General features: G+C 39.4%; 1 protein-coding gene across 8 annotated transcripts in view; it reads left to right on the top strand.

The window, feature by feature from the left end:
• The window catches only part of NRIP1 (nuclear receptor interacting protein 1), a 91,161-nt gene extending 67,597 nt beyond the window's left edge, over positions 1–23,564 (top strand). For 6 of the 8 annotated variants that reach the window (XM_079322676.1, XM_079322675.1, XM_079322673.1 and 3 more), the window contains 2 exons: positions 3,134–3,182; positions 17,131–23,564. In XM_079322676.1, the coding sequence (XP_079178802.1) occupies positions 17,486–20,971 (3,486 nt within the window). In that variant the 5' untranslated portion in view covers positions 3,134–3,182; positions 17,131–17,485 and the 3' untranslated portion in view covers positions 20,972–23,564. The remainder of the gene's footprint in view (positions 1–3,133; positions 3,183–17,130) is intronic. The other 2 variants (XM_079322680.1, XM_079322678.1) reach the window with 1 other exon arrangement.
• Positions 23,565–24,636: the final 1,072 nt, after the last annotated feature.

Here is a 24,636-nt window from a genome sequence, read left to right as displayed (position 1 = left end):
TTTACTATGCAAAAATTAAGCTCATAATTAAATTTGCCAATTATACAAAAAGAAATGTTAAACAAAGGAGGTTTTAATACCTGAAGTGGCAAAGATTGTGCATACATATCCCTATCAAGTAGTCTGGGTTTTCTGAATGTGCATTAGAGAGACTTCATAAATACTATTAGCTTGTGATTATTTGTGAGAAATATGGATCATGCTTGCTCTTGAAAAATAGACACTTGCTGTGAATAAAGTAACTGAAGTGAAATACAAGAATTTGTGGAAAAGACAAGAAAGATGTTTTCAGATATATTAGCAAAAAAGAATTTGTTGGTACCCCATGTTCTGGAATCAATCATGTCTTACCAAGCAGCTGGCAAAAATAAGTTGTATTTAGTGCATGCTTTATATCTTACATATGGAAGTGAATTGCAAGAATGGTTTAAAGTCCATTAAATTTTGTTTTGGAATCTTACCCCCTTTGCCCTCTTATAAGTGGAGCTTTTAGTCTTGAGTGATGATGGATACACAGTAATTTCCTAATAATTTACTAGTTTTTCTCCTTTTCCTCACACCTGTTTTTCTGCAACAGATAAAAATCAAGATGCTTTAGAGCTTCCAATCCTTCCTCCTGTTTCTTTGGTCATGATCACAGTAAAAACTTCTGAAAATTTTGGACTTTCCATCCACATGCATTGTGGCAAAGTTTATTGCAGTTCAGTGGAAATGCTCCTTACAACATGGTAGAGAATTACAGCTGGTGTTTTAGGGATCATGCTACCTGGAATTTCACCTCTGGCTTTATATTTTAGTGAAGCAAATTGATTATAGTATTTTACAGTGTACAGTATCCTACATATCCTGTTTCTGCTCATCATTTTTTGCAGTTCAGGACTCCATGCTGGTCAGGCAGCTTGAACAGTCTCACAATCTTTCCTGGCATTGATGCTTTCTTCTTCTTTCCACCTACTTTCTCCCTACATCTTTCCTTTCTGCTTTGTTATCTCTGCATCTCATCTCAGTTTGTAAGCACTTCAGGGTCGTAGTCTGAATTTACAGGAATATAAAATGTTTTACAGTAGCAATTATGCCAAATGTCAAGCATAGACAGACTTGCTCTCATAAACCTGGCAGCATATAAAAAGGCAAGTGGAATTTGTATCCTGGTAGGTTATTCTTGGTCAGCCAAACTGTTCACTTTCTGAAGTGCTACAAGCAAACTCTGGTTCCCATGATTTAGTAGAGAGATTCTGAGGCCACTTTGGAAGCAAGGGTTTATGTTTTATTTGCAATAAAACAGAATTCAGATGTAAACCTAATAAATCAAACCACTCTGGTCTAAGGTGAAGAAATTGCATTCACAAAAATGGAAACTTGCAGTATGAAGTCTGCTGTTTGGGCTCAGGAGGTTATTTCATTAAGGCAGCTGGGACACAGAAAGTGTCTTTGTTTCATTGGAAGAGGTCTCGGTTTGTGCTTACCCCAGGTGATCCCTCAGCCCACATCTTGCTCCTCAAAAGTTTCCTCATCCATGTCTTTGTTGTCATGATTAAAAGTTAGTAAATAGTTATGGTATGTCTGAAAATGTGTATCTGCTTTCTTTCCCAGGAAAAGTATTTTTTCACTCTCTGGTCATTCTTGCCTCTGTGCCCTCTGAGGGGAAAGCAGATTGCATCAGGTTAGGGATATTGTCATTGTACCAGCTGGAGAAGAGAAAGAGCTTTCACTAGTAGCAAAAAAAAGTAGTGGCTCATGAGAGGGGGAGCCCTTTGATGCTGTATTTTAGCCTTTCTACATTATATTTTAGGCCTTTTGTACCCTTTTCTTCCTATCATTAGTCTTTGTGTTCTGTTGATCTTTTAGAGTATATAATTCTTCCATTCCCTTCCAATCATATGTAGTAAAAGAAAGGTATGGGGTGAAAACTATTATTGTAGCAGCACGTATTGTTGTACTGCAAAACCAATAAATGCATTTTTTCTTCTGTAAAAGGAAGAGAAAACATACTTATTTTGGAGAACAGTGTTGCTCTAGGGCTTCATTTAATTGCTGTCCAGCTGAACTGATGCTGTCAGCATCTCACAGGTGCAGATGTATTTATTTTAAACTTCATATAGACTATGATGAGGAAAAGGGAACAAACAAGTCTATGAGGAAAGGCAAGCTACATATATCATTTGTGTTTTGGCTTGTGGTCTTGCAGGAGGTATTTTGGTGGATTTGGATTAATTTTTGCTCTGGTAATTTAGTGCTGGAGGAGAGGAGGAAAGAGCCTCCAGAGTGTAGATGATCTTCGCCTGGGGAGCAGTGCAGAAGCATAATGGAATTTCCTGTGTGAGAGGTGCCTGAGTATTACAGCAAAAATAGTGTTTGTGGAAACAAAAGGGTAAAGAAAAAGGACACAATAAGTGGTTAGGTTATGTGGATAGAAATGAAAGTTATTAATGTTCGTGGAACTCAGATGAGAAATTCTAAACTTAATCTAGAGCAAGAGAAAATCAATTGAAAAGTTGAAGTAAAGGGTTATATGAGCAGAGTGTCTTCAGGGGAAAGATTACAATAACAGCTGTGTTTTGTGCAGTGTGGAATGGTCTTTGGATGTCATTAGTGCTATACAAGGGTGGGTTGTGGCAGTGGGGCCTGAGGGAAGCTTGAGAGTAATGATGATAATAGGGAGAAAATTAGTCAGATTTTAGAAAAACAGAATGCAGTGCCATGGGTGTGTTGTGCGCTCTTGGTTTCTTTTTGGTTGTTTGTTTGGGGCTTTTTTTAGTCATGGTGGGTAAACGGATAGTGGGAGTGTTAGAATAAAGATAATCTCCTGATGACAGCTTTTTTTCACAAGGTGGGTAGTATTAACCAGGCAAGGAGAGCTATCCCCTCTCTCTTGGCAGGTTACCTTTACCAGCTTGCTCAGCTCAGTTTCATTTGTCAAGCTCTGATACTCTCACAAATCAACTACAATTATAACCAGCTTTGGGAAAAACCTTTATATTAATCTGTTGATACCTTGTTAAGAAATAAGACAGGCTCCCTTTTGTGAGCTGATACTGAGTTAACAGAATGACTTTTCCTGTTACTGTAGAAATATAATTATTTTCCACCATAAATTTCTGCATCCTGATTATAACCTATTTCTTTTTGGCAGGGAGGAGTGAAAACCAGATTCTCAAAGGTCCTGCACTGACGTTTGAAAGGTATGGGGTTCTGCCCAAAACTTGAAAAGTTTATTAATTTGTATTTTTCCTCTCCCCAGATATGGAGTGGTAACTGTGTCTTATTCACACAGTTATTTGGTCCTTATCCCTCTTAGGAATTCCCAGTCAGAACTTGGTTCATTTCACATGCTTGTTTAGTGCTGATCTTGTTCTCCTGAGATTGCTTACTCGGGTGCTCAGATAAAAATCTGCTAAGTTTCCTGAGGGGCTGAGGACATCCTCACCTGGCCCCCAGAACTTCCAACTTTTTCTTAACAAATGGATTCTAAATTGTATGTTTTTAAGAATGTGAAATCCATTTGAGAAGATGTTTTGGGTTGTGGTTTTTTTATGGGCTTTTTTTTCTGCTATTCTTTTGTTGCCCTTTTTGCCTCCCTTTCCAATGTGATGTGCTTCAGCATATATTTAGTATTTGGGGGTTGTTTGTGGCTGCAAGTTGTAAGATTCTGAAGATACTCACAAGTCTTAACTGCTGTTGAATGAAATCACCTTAATGTGTTCATTTGAGTTCATTTGTCTCACTCACTGATGAAATTGAGCAAAAGAATTTGAACAAAACCATCCTTCTTTAGCAAGATTATTTATAGATTGAAAAAGAGAAGAAACAAAAAAAAAAAGGTTTAGTAACAATGCAGGCAAGTCAGTGAAACTTACTATCAGGTTATTGACAAGGCTTTGGTATATATTGATTTATAAAACCCTGGAGTTACTTATTGATGTTACATTGAGCTGGGAAAGGGCTCTTCCAGTTACATCAAGGAAAGATGGCTTTATATAACACAAAGAACATGGGTTGTGACCTGTCAGCCATGTCCAGATCTGTTACAGCAGGGAGAGCTGGAAATACTTCAAAGCCTGATCAGCTGAATTGATGGAATTGTGGTTATAGATAATAACTATCAGATAATGACTTCATGCTACATCATACATGGCTTGAGATACTTTGGTGCAGTTTCACCTGTTTATTTGCTAGATTCTTGACTTTTAGGTCTTTTGTTAAGACAATTTCCCCCACTTTTACCACATTTCTTTCAGTAGTCATTAAGTGAATAGATTAAAACTGTAATTCTGAGATATTTCCCCAAAGCTGAGACAAGATTTGCAGAGAGAAGTTCATCACTTACCCCCCACTGCCTTTCATTGTTATCAATTTTATTTGATGATAAATTTATACCAGACTTCCAGCATGTGTGAAACCAAATCACCTGCAATGGTTGCTTGTGTTTTGAACAACTTGAGGAATGGGAACACCAGAATAACTAATGTTGCACATCTTGGAAATCCTATGCTACATCCTGAATGATAGAAGAATATTTCAAAGCTAGTTTGCTTTTAGTAGTCATGGTGATTACATTGGTAATGTGTTACTGGGTTTTGGCATGGTAGATAGCCCTCTGTCCTATGCATGTGCCTGTAACTTGAATATGTGTTTGGAATCAACGTGTGCTTTTAATTTGAAAATGTGTTTGCTTATGTCTGTAACTTGAATCTGTGCATGAGAGAGGCATCATTTAGATGCCTCTCTCACACACAGATCTGCATGTGTGCATAACCTTGCCATTATTTTATTGTGCCATTAAAATTCATAGGTCTACTTACGTCAGGGAAAATAGGTGAAAAGGAAGTACAGAGTTCAAGAACTTACTACTACACTGTTCATCAATGCAGTATTTTAAGATTTCTAGAAACTTACTTTGACATTTCACTCATGTAAATACAATCACAGACAATATTTTTTCTAAATAATAAGTAAAAGTTGTACCTTTACAGAATTGGGCATTGACAGCCATCCAGTCCTTCAGCATAATCCCTTGTTGTGGACTGTTGTTGACTACTAAATTGGCCAGAAGTACTTTGTGCTAGCTGTTGTATTTATTGTCATTGCTGCATTGGCTGGTTGTTTACTCCTGTTTGTCATTACCCTTTGAAAAGACAGCACCCTTGAAGTGCTTTACATTTGGATCACTGTGTGGAAAGATGCCTGTTCCAGCTCTCCAAGGAGGAATGGATAAGAACTAAGTCCCAGATATTTTCTACATGGTGTCACAGCCAAAACCATCAGTGGCTGCTGATAGCAGCCTGCACACCCCTGCTGCTTGAAAAGTGGGGGATTAAATCTAAAGTTCAGAACAAGCAGAAACCTCTAGTTTCTGCAGGTTATGTGTATAAAGAGTGTGAGATTGTATTTAACAGGAAACAACCCAAACCCACAACTGCTGCTGGCTGGCTTTATCAAAGGTTTGGGTGTGAAGATTAAAGAGGGCTTTTATAGCATAAGCTTGAGAAAAGACTTGCCATGACACTGAATGAACAGTTACACACTGTAATACAGCTCAGTTAAAGCAAAGGCTTTTTCACACATTTCAGTTTTCATGTGTTTGTAAACTTAAAAAAGCTATATGACTCCAAATATACTTGCTTTAGGGTTTCACATGTTGGGCAGCTGTATTGCTAATAAGCTGATGTGTTTCCTATAATGTTTCTAGTTGTGAAATGTCCTATATACACATTTTCATGTGTGCTTGGTTCTCAGACTAATCTGCTGATTTGTGGATGTGGAAGGAACCTCTGCTGGTTTGTTGTAATCATTACCTGATTTACTTCTTTTTATTTTTCCTTTTAGAACTCCTCAATACAGTGAGAAGCTTTATCAGCTTTTCACAAAACAGGAAGGATAGAAATTCTACTTTGGGAAAAAAAAAAATAATTAACCTTCTCTTTTCTCCCATTTTGCTGAAAGGGTTTACAAAAAGGGGGGGGGGACGACTTAGGAAGAGCAGAATTGTATTGCCCTGAGGTCTACAACTTAAATCAATTTGATCTTAAAGCAGTGACTGTTTTAAGATCTGATGAATCACTATCAGAGTTAAAAGCACCTATACCACTGTGCTGGGAAGTTGGCATCCCAGGCTTCAGGAGTGATTTGTATCTGGCCCTAGTAGCTCAGGCAATACTATAGCTTAAAAGGGTGACAACCTAATTCTTGTGAAGGATATTTTCAAAAAGGAGACAAGTTTTTAAACCTTTTTTTCCCTATCTTTTTTTTTTCATTTGAAGCCATTTTATTAGTAGCTGAGACAACCTAGTCATACAGGTAGAGAGCTGCACATGTACTACCTCTACAAAAATGGAGGAAAATGTTAAATAGCTGAAACAAGGTGCAGGAGGGTGTGTGATGGCATGAAGGTGTTACTGGCAATGTCCAAGATGCCCACATGCTAGTGAGCTATGCAGGTCACCCCAAGTGGGTTCCAGTAAAAGCTTTAACACTAACACAAGCAGTCCTATATATAGACATATCTCTGTCTAAATATAAATTGCTTCCACTCATGTCTAACTAACATCAGACCAATGCTGGTGTTGAAAGTGGAGGTTAAGAATTAAGAGTACAAACCATACCATTCTTTAAATTACTATCTATTATGATGAGCATCTAAACTTTGTGGCAGCAGTGCAGCTTTGAGTGCCATTGTGTCACCCAAGACATCTCTTCCTCATGTTTGGGCAGCAGAAGAGTGCATGTGCTAGACGTGACCTGTAAGCCAAAATACTCCCCTGCATGTGTTTAAAGCTTTGAGAATGTATCTGTGTGTGGATGGATGGGTAGATCAGTAAATTACTTTCATTGCTGACTATTTTCAGCAGCTGGGTTTTAATGAGTCTTTCAACTGTTGCTACTGTGTTTGATCTGCTCACTTACTCAGTGTTCAGCATTAGAGAAGCTTTCTAGGAGGTAAATGTTGTCCTGATTACAGAAGAGGTTGGTTTGATTGTGTTCTGCACAGACCTTGAGTTGTTCTTCTTTTTTTTTTTTTTTTTTTTTGTTAATTAAGAAATAGATACTGTGCACACAGATAATTAGGATAAATAAGCAAGTGTTGTGCTTGGAAGTGCATGTCCAAATATACAATTGTTATATTAAGATGAGTGTCTTGGACTGCTCCAAAACCTGACTCTTTAGCACTGGTCTTGCTATGTTTTTTAAGATTGTAATTTAATGTATATTAGCAATGGCTGAATAGAGTGTAAAGGATGGCAAAAATTGTCTTTAACTTCCTTTTCATTTAACATAAGAGCTTTTCCTTAGTTTAGTTGCTATGCTGCCTAATAGCTCTTACCAAGATAAATAAGGACAGAGCAGCTGCTCTTAAATGTAGGGAATACTAGAACATGTAATGTACCAATGTGAAGAAAATCAAGTGTAGTGATATTTCTGGTAAGTGTACTAAAAAAAAGATACATCCAGGAGCTTTGATCAATTGCCAGCTCTTACATCAGTCCTCTTTGTAATCTTTCTTGCTGATCTGTGACCTTGACCTTGTGTTTGTGTTTCTATGTCAAATCTATTTTAGGGATGGACAAACTAAGTTCAGTTTAATAGGATTTATTCTCCTGCTTCACAGGATACCTTCGTAAAATGTAAAATTTAAAATATTTGGGTCAGTTAAATTTTCAGTCATCTTTCCTGATTTCAGTGGGTTTGAAGACGTTGATTTTGTTGTTGTTGTTCTTTTAGTTCTGTTTAGGAGATGGATCTTACAAAGACATATTTAGCTCACCAATAAACTCTTTTAAATTCAGCATGGGCCTTCTGCCTGGAGGGTGCAACACTTTGGGCATACAGGTTCATAGAGCCTTAGTGAGGCTGTTGGTTCAGAGGCATTGTGAAATAGGGTCCCAAATTAGTTAATACTTATGTGCAAGTATGGAGTAATAGATTTATTTTTAACAGGTCTTTTATTACTGGGGCAATGTTGTTTTATGTAGAAAATCACATGCTTTCTTCAAAAATCTGTCACATATCTATGTTGCTTCGTTTTATACTTTTTAATTTGGCATAAGCACGTGTTTTAACTCTTTTAACAGTAATGGAACAAACAATAAGTAGCTTTATTTTTTGCTATCGCAGTTGTTTCCTCCATGAAGAACTCATTAAAAACAGACATAAAATATTTCATTTCCACAAATTTGTGATGGTATATTACCTTCTTAAAATGCATGCCATCATTATCAGCATAAATTTTAAGAAATTATTTCAAAGTATATGTCCTTTCAGTGAGGGATAGTTAAACACATCCCCTTAGCAGCTATCAGTTGTTTTTGCTGTGCCTTTGTGGCAGTAAATACTATTTTCACTGGTTTTGAGTTAAGTTGGTATTTTAGTTGTTCTGATTTGACTCATGGCTAGGGGGTGAGGTGCAGTCCTGCTCTTTATGTGTGAGGGTCAGACAATAATCTCTGTATACATCTATATCCCTTCAAGTCCTTTTAATATTTTACTTAGGGATTTATGTTGTGAATGACTTTTTGTCCTTTTGTCTTTACGGGATGCTGTGAACCACTTCTCCCAAGGTTTCACTAAAGCTGGTTCTTATGTTTTATCTTGAATTTCACTCAGCCTTATTGCTGTTTTGGAGAGAAAAAAAATATTTTTTAAAATTAAAAAACCATATTTTTTAAAATTTGGTCGAGCTAGTAGATACCATCTTATTAATGCAGATTTTTCCTTTCCCACTTAAATATAGGTATATGAGCCTTTTTTATGTCCACGACAAGCTCTGTAAACATAATTCACAATAAACTGAAATCTCCTGTTGCAGCAGAAACTGTAGTGTCCCCTCTTAAAAAAAAAAAAAACAAAAAGCCAAACCTAAACCACAAGTCATCTGGGTCTCTAACCTGGATTTATGGGGGTTTTACATATAGTTGAATGCTGTGTAACTGGGATCCTGTATTTCACCTTGCCTGGAATTCCTGTGTATTTGTGTTCAGTTAGCTGAAACCTATTCTGTTGAGAAGTGCCTTTCATTCATAACCATGAGATGCTTGGTCCCAAGTGAAACATAGCTATTACTGTCAATAAAATACTGTGCATTACTTTTAGTCCTTTGTTGCACTTTGACATCTAAAACCAATTCTTGGTTAAAATAACATAAAGTGACTTAACATAAGCCAAACCACCTAACATAGTTATTCCAAGAAATACACCGTTTTAGTGCACTGCTATCAATAAATGCCTGTATCTTTAGATCCCTCCAACAAGCAGAAGGTCAGAGTTGTGTGGAAATGCATTATCTGCATGCATTGATCATAACTCAAAAGCATGATTGCCCAGGAGAGGACATTGATTTCTTCACTGTATATTAATCACATTTCATTCTTGGGGAGTTGATGAGAGTTTACTGCATAATCAGTGATTTGGTTTTGTAGGTGTCAGAGGGAATGGAAATCTGGTTGAATTTAATTGCTTATTTATAGGCAAGTGGTTTACCAAACATTGGAAAGGTGCAATCTCTAATCTCTGTCCATTCTGTTGTATATTGTCCTCTTCTGTTCTGAAAACAAGTCTTTGTATAGATTTTTGTATGTTTTGTTGCTCTTGGTCTCTTGAATAAGAAGACTCAATTAAACTAAAGTGTTTCTGCTCACTGTATTTCTGAGCTTTTACCAACATCCTTTCCCAGGTTAGTTGAGATTTAGTGATACATGCTATTTGTGGATCCCTGTCCTTAATGGATGTGTGGTGGGGGTGTAACTCTGCACTATCTTTGTTTCTGCCCTTTTTGTCTTCAGCAGCATTAGAACCATTGAGCAGTGACTGATGGGACAGGTTTAGGTGTCAAATACTTCTTCCTTCACAGGTGGTGTTTGTAAATTGAATGTCTGTTCTTCCTCATTCCTTACGATTAGCAAAGACTTGGCAGAGAATGTGTTTCTAAGTTCATGCCTGGAGTGTTAGCAGACCATAATCAACAAGTGAACTCAAAGATGTGCTTTACCAGTACCATTAGAGAAAAAAAATAAATTCCTCCAGTAGTATTTGTAAGAACAAATATATGTAAGGAATGGACTGAAATGTCTGTGAAATGCATGGTGAATCTTAAGTTACATGAACAATATGGGGTATTCTGCATCTGGAAGTGATCATTTCTGTGATGCTCTGTTCTTGTACCTGTTAGAGTAAGAAATAAGTCAGGCTGAGCTGTTGTTTGAAGAGTGTCATAGCACAAAAAATGGCAACACGTGTCCTGAACTGTGCATAACTCTCCAGCAGGAGGTTTTGACGTGCGGGCCAGATTTGGATTAAGATGTGTATGGTGCTTAAGTGTACTTGTAAACCTGGGAGAGCTGCTAAGGCTTTCACAAACTCAGCTTTCAAGGCAATTGTCTGCTCCCCAATTCCTCCTTCTCATGTACTTCATCTCTTGGGAGTTTTGTTGGGTTTGGGGTGGTGTTGGATGAGGGATTTTTTAATATCATTTCTCAGGTAGGGTTTTGTTTGATTTGGCTTTTTGTTAGGGCTTCTTTTATTTTTATTATTTTCAATTTATTTCCCATTCCTTACTGGTATCTTTATGAAATAAGATACAAAAAAACCACAACTCACATGTAACTTAAGGATAAGTGTCTGTGGCCTTCTGCAAGCTGTGAACTACAGTCTGGAATATGTGGCTGGGATGGGCTGAGCACCAGCATTGGATGAGTCTCAGCATAGCCAGCAGTGCTCAGAATTTGGGTTTTCCACGTGGCAATGCTTTGCCACAGAGTTTGAGGTGTTCTGACTTGTATATCCCTCCTGGCAGGGTGCTCAGGATGGAAATCTCCCTGACACTTCCACAGCTCATTTCAGCACACGCTGGAAATGTGTTCCCCCTCCATAAATATTACATACCCTCCCAAAGCTCCTGGTTGTTGTCATGGGGTGGTGTTCCATGAGTGACTCACAGATTCCCGGACTGGAGAATCCCATGGGAAATCTGAGGAGTGAAGGGACACTTGAGATGTGAGGTGACTGAATCCCCCTTTCCACACCCCAAATGGAATGTGTAGGAGCAGCCTCTCCTTCTTTATTTGTCTATGACACCACTATTAACAGCATTAATCAGCATTTACATTTTAGGGTCTCTTAAAAGCTGGAGTAAATCTAAGTAGTCTCTAGCACAAGAACAGTTGAGGTTTTTTCTTCCCCACTCAGGTTTGCTAACACTTCAGTCCAGAGGGAAAACTGTGTCTTGTGCCTGCTGTGCTCTTGGTTCTGTGTTTTTGTAGATTTTGTGTGACTTAAACATTTCTCTGTTACTCAGGGTGTGTGTGCTTTTGTAAAAGAGTAGATTTTGCATCATTTTGTGCTGTTTCATCATCTGTTAGGAAATTGGCTTGCTCTAGTAATTTTTCAAAATCCTATTACTGAAACTGCTAAAATAATCAGAAGGTTTTGATGAGGCTGGTTTGGGTCTGCACACCCCATCCCCATAGTGAAGAAAACAGCTCTTTCTGTCATCCAAAACTTAAAGTCATGTCGAGGCTGGTCTTGGCAGCACAGTTTAGCAAAGCACAGGGGGGAAGGCTTTTCCTTTGGCCGTGGAGCCGTGGCTGTCGCTAATCCTGCGTTATCCGAGGGATGTTCCGCAGAGGGAGCGGTGCTGCTGGTGTGCTCCCTGCCAGCCTGGAGGAACAGCCCAGCTCAGGATGGCAGTGCCAGCTCTGCTGGCCTCCAAGGCAAGGGAGCCTCTGCACAATTCCTGGCAGCAGCAGGAGCAACACGATTCCTCATGTGCCCTCTCCTGCCTGAGCTGTCTGAGAGGGATAGGTTATCCTTCCAGTGTTGGAAATGTCTTTTGGAGTCAGTCAGTGAGCCTAGGAGGAGTGAATAATGTGCCAGGCTCCTGGGAAGGAGCTTATTTTTGCCTTCTCAAACTGATACCCTACAGTTGTACGAGAGGAGCCTGGTTTATTTTATTTAAATTAATTAGTTGTACAAAAAGGCTTCTGGATTCCCAAATTCTTTTGCGTGCAGCTGTGGAAGAATTCACCCACTTATTGCTGAGTTTTGCTACCCCATCTGATCATTTCTGCCTTTTTTTTTTTTTTTTTTTTGTTTCTTCTTTTTCTAAACTACATTTGCAAAGGGAACCTTCAAATTGTCTTGGCTGCCTGAATCAAAACTGTGAAGAGGTCTCAGCTGCTCCATTCATCTGAACAGATTTGTGACACAAAGCGTGGATTTGGGGAAGCAAAGCACTTAAATACTTTATTCTCTTAAAGCACGTGCTTAAGTATCACTGAAGTACCTGCTCCTTTGTGCAGCTCTGTGCATTTGGTGCCAGGGTTGTTCTGCTGCTCAGAATCTTTGCAAAAAGAGCCAACTAAAGAGTGAAGTGCTTTTACCAGCACTCTGAAAACATCCTTCCTGATGGAATCAAAGGTGTGCAAATCGAGCTTAGTAACTAAATAATTCTGGGACAGTAAGTCTCGTTACCCCCACTCATTCTTAGTTCACTGCAGGATTCTGCTGTGATACCCAGTGCATCTAGGAATTCTTTTTCCAGGACCTAATTTCATTGTGTTCTTTAACATTTCACTGCAGGCAGCCATAAGGATGGGGAATCATTTAAAATCCTGTGTTTTAGGTGCTTACTCAGTGCTGGTACTGGAGCTGCTGAGTAACACACAGCCTTTAATATATTTATCCTCAATTATTTTATGAAGTTTCATCTATTATTACTCCATCTGGGAAAACAGGGTACAAGAGAAGGTAAAACCAGAAGTCAGACAGCCTGTCTGCAGCACTGTGAGTAATTGGACCCCTGGATCCCAAGCTGCCACTGTAATCACTGTAGTGCATTCCTCAAATCTGTAATAATTAAAATGACAGTCTGAGCCATTGGCTGATGTGGTGGGCTGGAGCCTTTACACTTGGGAATATGAGAATGGGAAGTTAGTGAAGCTAGTAAGAGACTTTCTGGTTCTTCCAGTAGTAGCTGAGCATTAGAAGACCAAATATATTAAATAACTGAAGATTTTTTATTTCACAGACCAGTTTGATTTTAGCTTTACAAATGCATGTTTTGATTCATCTCAACTTAAAAATGGAACGTAAAATTGCGATGGGAGTTTAATCGTCATGAAAGAACTCTGAAAATGTAGTTGATAAAAATGTTTTATCTATGTGAGCATATACTAGTCTCAGCCTCTTAATCATTCTAACAATGTGCATGAGTTTGGATAATGTGTCTTCTAATAAATGTTCATATGGGCAATCTGCTAGCCATTGCCAGTTTCCTAAATGAATACTTTAATGATTTCTGTAAGATTTCTTTTTTCCTATGATACTAAATTGAGACTGCAGAAGAAGACACCTTGATAATACCAAGTTTTTTGAATTGCCTTATAGTTTATGTAACCCTCGTACTCAAATAATGCTAGTGTAATATTTTAATTTACTGTGGCTCTCAGTTCCATTTAGCAAGAGGATTTAACTGGAAATGCTCATCTGGATTATTAGAAAAATGTCTTAAAAATGTGATTTTGCTAGTCAAATTGTGAACTACCTATAATTTCTTAAACAGCAGGAATCCCATATCTAATGGGTGAACTAAAAGTCTTCTGTTTGCTTAGTCTCCAGTTAGGTTTGGCAGTTGAGGTTTTCATTCATTCAAAGAACTTCTCAAAAATCAAAACCATATATTCAGGAGCAAAAAGCAATTGGTTCTGTTGTGCTTGAACATATTAGAAGCTGTGTTGTCAGATTTTATTATCTTTTACAGCAGTAATATTTTATGATAAGCAAAGGATCTTAAAGTTTGTTGTTGTTATTCCTTTAAAATCCTTGTGGTTGATAAATACATTTGTAGTTTGCAAACAAAGAAAAGCTTTAACAACTGCAAAAGTGGAATTAATATTCTGGACATATGCAGTACAGTGAACATTTTAACATTCCCTTATTTTCCCTATACTGCCTATAGTTTTTCCTTAGGCACATTTTAAAAGGCTGAAGCTGATTTCTCATAGTGTGCTTCACTTGGGGAGTGTCTCACCAGGTCACAGCATTTGTGCTGTGGATTCTGCTGCTGCTTTAATTTTGTCTAGGTAAACATGGCTTAATGAGCTGTAATCAGTGGGTGCTCCTAGAGGTTCTGCACAACAGTTGGGTTGTTTATTTCACATGGCACAGAAGTCTGGGAGAAGATGGTAGAAGTGACAAAAAAAGAGTGCATTTAGAGTAGTTGTGGTCAGGAAAGCATGTTAATTTACCAATTTATTTTGTCATAGTAATTAAATACAATGTTTACGTCTAGAGATTTGTAGATCTTAGCAATTGCTTCAGCCTGTACTGGGAAATAAGACATCTGTTGCTGTATGACTTCTCCTTTCTCTCTCTTCTGCCTTTTCTTTTAACTTATTTTCTTTTTAATTACCACTGCTCTGGTAATTTCTTAATATTATGTATTGAAATTAAATATTTAACATTTCAGTGGGTCTTGGAATGTTCTTTTGTACAGTCTGTATATGTACTTAGAAGGTAGCTAAATGATCACCTTAGTGTCCTGCTGAACATTAATTTCCAAAGCTGGTTTGGATTTGGCATGACTACACCTCAGATGGACATAGTCATGTGAGATTTTAACACTGTAATACCTCTTACAGCACTAGATCAATAGAGGCTTGTTAAAAGGATTGCTCATGTCCTGTTCTAATGTGTTAAGTGCTTTCCAGATTTCATTCTCTGTTTAAAGAAGCTTCTTTGCAGCAACCTGATTTCATTAAATTTATCAGTATTTTGCTAGCACTGTGTAATTAAAATAATATTAAAAAAGAAAAATGTGTCAAAACACTTCTTAGATTAGTTATTGTATATAAACTCTACTGGCTACAAGTGTCATCTCCTGCTAGAAGCTTTTGGAGTACTTGGGACATTCGCATAAATGCATTGTCTTTTTTTGAATTATCCAGAGGTGTAGTGAGTAAGGTTGTACTGAATATTGGCTTAATGGTGCATTTGTTTTGGACTCTATCTTAAAGGTCACTTATAAGCCTTGCTTTTACCAGATAGTCAGAAATCCTGACAGAATTTCAATTTTTTTGTCTTAAATGCAAGTACTGTCTTAATAACAGTGTGCTGTCAGCTTCATTAACGTTTGAGACATGAAAATTTGGTTTTCATAAACAGTTAAAAAGATAAACAGTTTACTTTTAGAAGCTGGAAAAATAAATTCTCCAGAAAAAGTTCATTCCCAAATGTTTAAGGAAATTAGTCTAATTGTATTGCTGTTACTGTTGCTGGATATTTTATATTTTCATTGGAAATCTTGTTGGGTTTTTTTTAGGGATTTGTTATTTGTGATTTTTATGCTGGTTTTGGGTTGAAACTCTGCAAAAGCCCATCCAGGGGTACAGAGGTTTTTGAAGGAACAGTAAGATGATCAATAATTTTCAGTTAGCTGAATCCAAATTTGTTGTTTCATGTTGAAGGAACACTGTCTTCTACAGTTAATTATGTAAATGATGGTCAATGTGGACATGTATTTCTGGGAGAGGTACTGAGATCTCAATAACAGCTAACAGCTTGGTGCCTGATATTTAAATGCATGGTTATACATATATACACTGCAGTGCATTGCTGGTTAGATTTCTTTATTTGTTTGCATTTGTTTTGGGTGGTGGTTTTTTTTTTTTTAAGGTAGCTCCATTTTTAGAGTTTTTCTAGATGATTTAAAACCAAATAAGGGAATATTTGCCCTGGGAGATTAAGGACAGTTAACATTACAGCTATTTAGTAGTTCTTATTCTTTACATTTCTAAGATCTGATTATTTTCTGACTTCTAGTTGCCTGTAGGTATTGAATTAAAAACTTGCCTGTGAGAAATCAATCATAAAATATTCATTCACTTTAAGGAGGCAAGGATTTCATCTGTGTACATCCTTTTTAAACTTGTAAATACAAGTTTTCAATGGAGTTTTAGCCCATGAAAGCAAATTGCAGAGTTCAATATGCAGAAGGACACTTACCTTTGCTCATGTTGAATATTTATGTCAGTTCAGTACTCAGTGAGTGAAGGAGGATGCATGTGTGGTGTAATGATCTCATTATTGAGCTGTGGTGACTGAAATGTTCCTGCTGCCATTGACCCAACCCTGTAAGGGAAACTGAAGGGGTTCATCCAGCACAAGCACCATTGCTGTGCATTTTAAAACCGCTTTTATTCCACACTGCCCATCCAAGGGAGTATTTATTAAGAGATATTATACACTCTTGAAGAATAACAAGACTTAAGGGAAGAACTGGTTTGGTTTGGTTTTGCCATTGTATGTTTCACTTAGAGAAGGAACATAAAGGTGAAAATCCTGCAGGGAAGGGAGGATTTTCATGCCAGGATTTATGTTGCATCAGGAGCATAAGCAACCTTTTCGCCACTCTTATCACATGATTGTTCTAATGACTTGTGGTGTTTGGGTGTTGTAAGCACAACAGATTTCACTCCTTTTGTGTTACCATGCTGGATATTACATTGGTGCAAAGTCCTGGGCAGCACTAACAACTTTGTTTGTCCTTTCATCCACCTGCCAGACAGAAATGTACTCATATATATGATGCTATCTATTTTGTTATTTGAAAACATGTGCAATGTGAAACTAAACATTGACTTTAGGCCTGTCTTTTCTTATTAGTTCAATTTAAGAGTGATAGGCTGCGTGTCCTGTTTATTTATGTTTACAGAAGAAAAGTTCATGCAACTGTGAAGTAAAATTCAATGGATTTTTAAAAATCTGTGTTTAGAGTGATTCAAGATTTTTCTTTGAGGTTTGCTATTCCTTATTTTTAGCTGCAGAATAGTGAAATTCAGTGAACGCTTGTAGTAGCTGTGCTTATGATAAGTAAGCTTAATTTTTGCATAAAGCTTTGTCTCAGAGTTGTTTTCAAGAAGTTCTTTAAATTCCATGTATTTTGTCCTCTTATTTGATATTTAGTTTCTTCTGGAATGTGTGTGTTGTTTATGTATCCTGAATCTCTGCCTAAGACAATGCAGGGGGGGTTGGATTTTTTTTTTTTTTTTTTTTTTTTTTTTAAGGAAAATGTGTATTATGCAATTATATATTAATCCTAAAAATTTTATTTCTGTTTTTTGTTTTGTGTTTCTGACTTAGGACTTCTATGTGCTTGGTGGACATGGAAAAGGAAGAAAAGCAAGCTGGCCTCCTGAAGAAAGAAGGCAGCAAATACTTAATGGAACTTTTTTTCTGTGAAACCATGTTTTGAGTGCTCCTAGACATCGTCCATAAATACCCTAGATATCAGCTGATTGCTATGATTGGAAACCTGGCTCATCAAACAGTGTACACTGGGAGAAGCCTGCCTAGGATAATACATTTTCTATTGTTTCTGAAAGTCTCTAAGAAAACACTGTAGACACCTACCTGTTATTAACTCTGCATCTTGATTGAGCAGAACTAGTCTTTGAAGTGAACAGAAACAGAGCCTTTTAGGAAACTTTTATTGAACATGACTCATGGAGAAGAGCTTGGCTCTGAGATGCACCAGGATTCTGTTGTTCTAACTTACCTAGAAGGATTACTAATGCATCAAGCAGCAGGAGGCTCAGGTACTGCAGTTGACAAAAAGTCCACTGGGCACAGTGGGGAGGATCAAAACTTTAAGATTTCAGGAAATATATTTCCCAGCTGTCAGAGTAATGGTCCAGTCCTTAACACAAGTACATATCGGGGATCTGGCATGCTGCACCTCAAAAAAGCAAGACTGTTGCAGTCTTCAGAAGACTGGAATGCAGCAAAGAGAAGGCGCTTGTCTGATTCCATTGTGGATTTAGATGGAAAAAAGGAAGCTTTGTTGGCTGGCATGGTTGAAAATGTGCCTAAAGGCAAACAGGATAGCACATTACTTGCCTCTTTGCTTCAGTCATTCAGCTCTAGGCTGCAGAGTGTTGCTCTGTCACAGCAGATTAGACAGAGCCTTAAGGAGCAGGGCTATTCTCTTAGCCACAATTCTTTACAAGTGGAGAAAGATTTAAGGTGCTACGGTGTTGCATCCAGCCACCTGAAGACTCTGCTGAAGAAGAGCAAAGCGAAGGAGCAGAAGCTGGACAGCAGCCTGCCCGACATCTCCAAGAGCCTGCCCAAGGAGAGGTTTGAGTCTCCTCAGGCGGCGCAGAGCGGCGCCCAGGCGATGAAGGAGCCGCTGTCGTGCGCTGCCAGGTTGCAGGCTGTTGCAAGCATGGTGGAGAAGCGATCCAGCCCCGCTGCCTCGCCCAAGCCCAGCGTGGCGTGCAGCCAGCTGGCTCTGCTGCTGTCCAGCGAGGCCCACCTGCAGCAGTACTCCAGGGAACACGCTCTGAAAGCACAAAGCGCCAACCAGATCGCGAGCGAGCGGCTGGCAGCCATGGCCAGGCTACAGGAGAGCGCGCACAAGGACGCGGGCCAGTTCGGTCTGGCCAAAGGGGTCACCGCCCATCTCAATGGTCAGGCGGGATCGTCCCCCAAACCGCTCGCCAGCAAAGGCAGCATGGCACCTTTCCAGAGCTCGGTGGGAATCATGCACTCGCCTCCCAAAACTGTGGGATACAAAAGTACTGCAGAAAAGAGCAGCCTGAAAACCTCTCCCAGCAACAGTTTGCTCTTGCATCTGCTGAAAAGCCAGAATACCACCAAGCATGTGAAAGGGCGTGAGCAGAGTGAGAGAGCCAGCATTTTTGAAGACAGCAGCACACCAACAACTGTTGATGAGTATTCAGACAACAATCCCAGCTTTACAGAAGACAGCAGTGATGATGAAAGCTCCCATTCTAACTGTCTTCCTATAGACCTATCCTTTAAACAGAGGACAGATAAACCAGATGCAGGTGTGCCTGCATCACTGGATAACCTGACTCAGTCCTTGCTTCGTAACTGGGATCCAAAAGCTTCCTGTCCAGAGAACAAGGAAGAGAGAGACACTCCGAAATCTTCTAAGCTCAATCCCCACCAGAAAGTAACACTGCTTCAGCTGTTACTTGGGCATAAGAGTGAAGAACAGGTAGACAAGAGTAATGATCCTCAGGGACCACACAGTGCAGCTGATGTGGCAAAATTCACTGTACAGACTGGGAAAAGGACTCCTGTTACTGACAGTCCCAGTGCCAACCGAATGACTCCCTTAAGCACTCCACCCTTGCTGGCTTCTGCAAAAGCAGACTCTCCTATAAATCTCTCGCACCAGTCGCTGGCTGTCAAGCGGAGCTCGCCGCCCTTCGTCTGCAGCATCCAGCCAGACAGACTGATGAACTCTGCATCTAAACACTTGATAGACCTGTCCAAAAGCAAAGAAATGCAAGGAGCTAAGCTGAGCAGGACCGATAGTCCCCAGAACTCCTCGGTGTTCAGTGCCAGCAAGCTGCTGCAGAACCTGGCTCAGTGCGGCATGCAGAGTTCCATGTCGAGTGAGGAACAAAGAGCTAGCAAACAGCTGCTGGCAGGGAACATGGATAAACCTGTGGGCTTGATTGATAGGTTGAACAGCCCTCTGCTTACGAATAAATTGAGTATGCATGAAGAAAATAACAAAATATTCAGTTGTCAGCCGGCACCCGCTGAACAAGGAGTTCCAGGTTCGGAAATAGAAAATCTCCTTGAAAGGCGCACTGTCCTTCAGCTGCTTCTGGGAACTCCCAATAAAGGTAAAAGTGAAAAGAAAGAGAGGATGCTTTTAAGAGATGAAAGTTCTCAAGAACAGACAGACAAGGCTTTGAATGAGCAAATATTGACGGTGAAAATAAAAACTGAGCCATCTGACGAATCAAATGTTCCTTATAATTCAAATGCACAACAAGTAAGAGAATGCAAGGGTAACAAATTCCAAGGGTTTGTTCATTCACTGCAGAGAAACACAGCTGCTTCTCCAGCATCTGAGGAGGTGAAATCTGAGCCTCTTTCACCTCAAGATTTCTCTTTTTCCAAAAATGGCCTGCTAAGCAGGTTGCTGAGACAGAATCAAGACAATTACCCTGCAGATGAGCTGGACAGGAATCACCGAAACAACGAGCTGACACACCTTGAATCCAAGAGCCTTTGCACAGTGCCCAAGAAGAGGAAGCTTCATGCTGAGCCTTTGGAAAGCCCATTAAAAAAGATGAAAAGTAATGTGTCTGATGCTGGAAACAATCATGCTTCTCCTACCGAGGCACTGTACGGGCCTTTGCTTAACCAGCAAGAACTGAAATTCAGCAGAAGTGATGCTGAATTTAAATATGCTGTAAGTCATGGTTCAAATAGTGAAACTGAAAATAGGAGTTGGTCTAGAGATAGTAAAGGCTTTAATGTGTTGAAACAGCTGCTTCTCTCAGAAAACTGTGAGAGAGATCTGTCACAACATAGGAATAACACACTAACAGAGGGCAAGAAAAAAGGAAACAAAACCAGTGCAACAATCAATAAACCTGAATTCACCATTTCTTCCGTAAGATCGTTGGTGGGAAGCCCTGTGCAACAGAACAATTGTGTAGATCACAGAACATTTCAGTATCCCATAGCAGTAAAAAGTCCTGCCAGCTCCCCCTTCCCTGAACATTTGGGCAGTACAGTGTCCAGACTGGAGCCCGACCAGTTTAGCATGTGCTCCATGCCCAGTGAGAAGGGGCCCATCCGATGGGTGATCACGGGCATGGACAAGAACGGTTATGAGAAAGACTCTCCCAGACTGACCAAAACCAACCCAATATTGTACTACATGTTACAGAAAGGTGGCAGCTCTGCCAGCAGCCAAGAAGCACACGACAAAGAGATTTGGAATGAGCCTTCATTTACCGAGAGTTCAACTCGTGTTACAATCAAAGAGGAGTTGACACCCGACGCAGAGCTTAAAACTCCTTTTAGTAACTTAAGAAGCCCTTACAACAGCCATATGGGGAGTAACACCTCTCATCAGCATGGTGGTGTGAATGGAGAAGTGCATGGACTTCTGGAAAAAGTGCGAACAATCAAAAAAGAGCCAGAATAAACTGCAGCCTCCTCAGTGAGTTTACAATCAGCAGTTTTGAATCTTTGTTAAAAAAAAAAAAGAAAAAAGAAAAATGAGTATGAACGTGACTACTGTATAAATTGAGCATGATTTAAAAAAAAAAAAAAAAAAGCATGGTCTAATTGAAACATGTTTTCATTTGATAAACTTTTTATTTTTCTGGTGATGTTATTTAAAATACATGTAGATAAAATTTGCTTTACAGTAGATTGTCACAAGGAAACTAGAAGGGTTGTAATTTGTACATGACATTTCTGTATGTATCAGATTAAGTTATGAGTACTCTTTGATCAGAGTCTTATTTGGATCTGCAAGCTTTTGGTATAACAAAGTGTAAGCGTACAGCCTAGGTGGTGGTAATGCTGCGTTTCCTCCCTCCCTGTAAAATAATCCTTATTTTTTTGAAGCCTGAGCATAGAGAAAGTGTACTTTTTTTTTTTTTTTTAATGTTTTAATATGTTTTGTGAAATTTTGAGAATAACTTTTAAGAAATGGAGCAGTCCGTCCAAGGTATTAGCTCGTCATATTGGAAAACCTGCATCAGTGTTAATAATTGAAATGCACTGAAATGTATTTTTTAGTGCTTCCAAAATTTGTATTGTTATTTTTAAATCTTGTTTGTGGTCCTGCAAGAATAGTGGTGTAAAATCTATTTTTCTTCCTTGCCCTGCTCTCAACAAATGCCTTCCTCAGAATTCTTAGCCATAGTTATGAGTTACTAGTTAGGATTAAGGGTTTTTTCTAGGTTTTTATAAAAAAGGCAGATTTTCATAGGCCGTGCAAGTACTGCATGAGTCCTTTTGTCGGCACATTCCTGTCACTTCCCTGCCTAAAAGGGGAAAGCCAAAATGCCTCTGGGAGCAGTGTGATTGAGAAGGCTTAGGACATGTATTCAGTGAGGAAAATGCTGGAAAGCTTGTGAAGGGGATGAGTGGAATTGTCTGTTCAGCGCCATCCTGCTTCCCTGTGGAGGAATACCCACTGCACTAAAGCAGCACATCAGACTTTCACTCAAAGATGGAATAGGATTTTAATGAAAAATGTGTTGGCCTCTTCCTACAGCAAGGGAAAAGAATCTATAATCTGCCAATATTTATTACTCTCTGAACAGCTGATCCATGCTTTAATGCACTACCCTTTCACTGCAGAAAATCTGGCTTTTGAATAATTTTCCAGGTAGCGCTGAGGATAAAACTGTGGTTTTGTCATGTTCTGTAATGGATAGTGGGATATGTCTGAGAAATCCTTCCCTGCCCTTTTCCTCAATCCCCACCTGTGCTGTGATTTGTAACATCTGGCGATATCAGCCTGAGATGGGAGGAACTGAAAATTGCAGTCAGAGCTGAGACACCTTAAAAGAATTGCTGGCTGGGGAAGAGTCTCGTGGCTCTGCTTTCCCGTTAGCACTGTCAGTGTTAACTCCATTTGCAGCCCTTATTTCTCTGGGGGGAGGAAGAGGAGAAAATCCACTTCTTCTAAATTATATGAATTACTGGCAAGCAGTTTTGCTGAACTTTTTACTCCCCTTAAAAGAAAGTTCTCTGTGGCTTCTTGATTTCGCTGATAATCCTCTCAGCCATCAGCAAGCAGCTAAGCAGTTGGCTTGCCCAGTTAATGAAAGCTGCACTCTGGTTTAATTTTGTCTGTTTTCCCCATGGCGAGCCAATGACATGACAAAACTGCTGTTTCTGTCCATCTCCTGTCTGCACAGCAGGCATGAGTGACGGGGCATTTTGCTCTTTTCCGTCTGGTTTGGTTTCAGAGATCCTTTTCCCACACTCCTGGCTTGCTGGGACAGAGCAAGCTGTTGTACCCCTCTTGTCCCTGTCCCCATCCCAAGATCAGTTCCCCCTCTTTCCCCTATAGTTCCTACTGAAAGGGACTTCTGTTTGACAGCTGGAAAATGCACCACTATTCTGTTTTGCCTCCCTCTGGGCGATACCTTCTTTTAGGGAACACAAATATTTGGCAGTATCTGGTATAAAACATTCCCCCTGGTTTTTATGGAGAAATAACAGAGCAATTAAAGATATATTTTTATGTTATTTCGGTGAAGCATAATATATTAATGGGCTGTACAAAGAAGATTTATATTTTAAAACCTTCACACAAATCTAATATCATTTTAAATGTCATTGTCTGAAGTCTAATATAAAAATAAAATTTTGTTTGTCTTTAATATTGCATTTATAAGTGGCCCAATGACAATTCAGATGTCTCATAGAATAATCGTTAATGAGATAAAGTATATTTTGGATTGACAGTGGAACTGAATTCTTTTTATATGAGTCAACCCAGCAGAAATATTAAAAAGATGGTATTTGTTCCATCCATTAAATGTCTTTTAAAGTCTTAATTGATTATTTTTCTTGAAACAATGTGTATATAGGTAGGAAATATATACAATATAGAATAATAGATGGTCCCCAGACTAAATACAGGGATATAATTTGCTTGAAGAGTTCCACAGAAAAATTCAGTGTGGGAGGATGTGGAATTACCTGGTTGAAAAAACTGCTCCAAAGTCCACTTGAGATGAAGAGTAGGGAAGAGATTCTGACCCTAACAAAAATTAATACTGGAATCGAGCAACGTGCTGACCTTTGTATTTATTCTAGGGTAGTCTATTGTTATAATATATACTTTTGAACATTTAGTTTTGGAAGTTTTATAAAACAGTTAAGTTAAAACGTTAACAGTTTGACCAGTTAAGGATTTAGCTTTCTTTTTTAATTGATGTTAATGAAAAGGTATTGCCATTCTCACAGACGTCAGTAAACTCTAATATAATAATTTAAGTTTTGGACATGGTGTTCATGGAAGACTCTTATCTCTTGTAGACATTGCAATCTCAAACAGCAGGTAACAAGGCTGAGGCCCTTGAGAGAGGGCAGGACATGCCAAGGGACTGCTCATCTGCTGAGAGGGCAGCTGTCTCCTCCTGCATGGAATTCTCCAGTATCACTGGTGTTACCCCCTGCCTAGGGAAGAGAGGACTTCTTTGAATCTACCCCATCCACTTTTATAGCATTGACACCTTAGGACCAAAGGCTCTTAAATTATTTTTTGTCTTGTAGCATGAGTGAGCAAAAAGGAGTTGCTACTTTTTCCCTTGGGGACTTTTCCATCAGAAAAGAGGGGTGTGGGAGCTGGGTTTGTTGCCCAGGAGAGACTGGTAGGGCTGGCCACGTTTTCCCAAGCAGCTCTAAGATCCCTGATTTCCACCAGTCCCTGTAGATGGGATTGCCAACCAAGGTCATCTCTGGAGCAGCACTCGGTGCTCTCAGCAGCTCCTGTCTCCTCTAGGCCTTTAGACTATGGATTTGAAGCAAGATGGGGTCTTGGCAGCAGTGGGGCAGGATCAATGGTGCTGGTGTGTGATCAAAGGAGCAGGGAGGGAGGGGAGAGCACATCCCAGCCAGCTGACTGCTGGGGGAAAGCTGCCAGGGAGGAAGGGAGTAGGGAATCATCTCTTTACCAGGCTTAGAGGTGCAGCTGCAGCCCCTTGGAGCTTTCCTGGGTTGTGTTTGGCCCAGGTGACTGGGAAGGGCTGCAGAGCACCGTGCCTTGCTCGGGGGCAGCGCCCAAACCCGCTGGATTTGGGATTGGTCAGAACTGCCACACAGATATGCCTTTTGTTTCCA

The sequence above is a fragment of the Erithacus rubecula genome (genome assembly GCF_903797595.1).
Source record: "Erithacus rubecula genome assembly, chromosome: 1".
Lineage (NCBI taxonomy): Eukaryota > Metazoa > Chordata > Aves > Passeriformes > Muscicapidae > Erithacus > Erithacus rubecula.
Note: the sequence above shows the minus strand (reverse complement) of the source record. Positions and strands in the feature narration are given on the sequence as shown.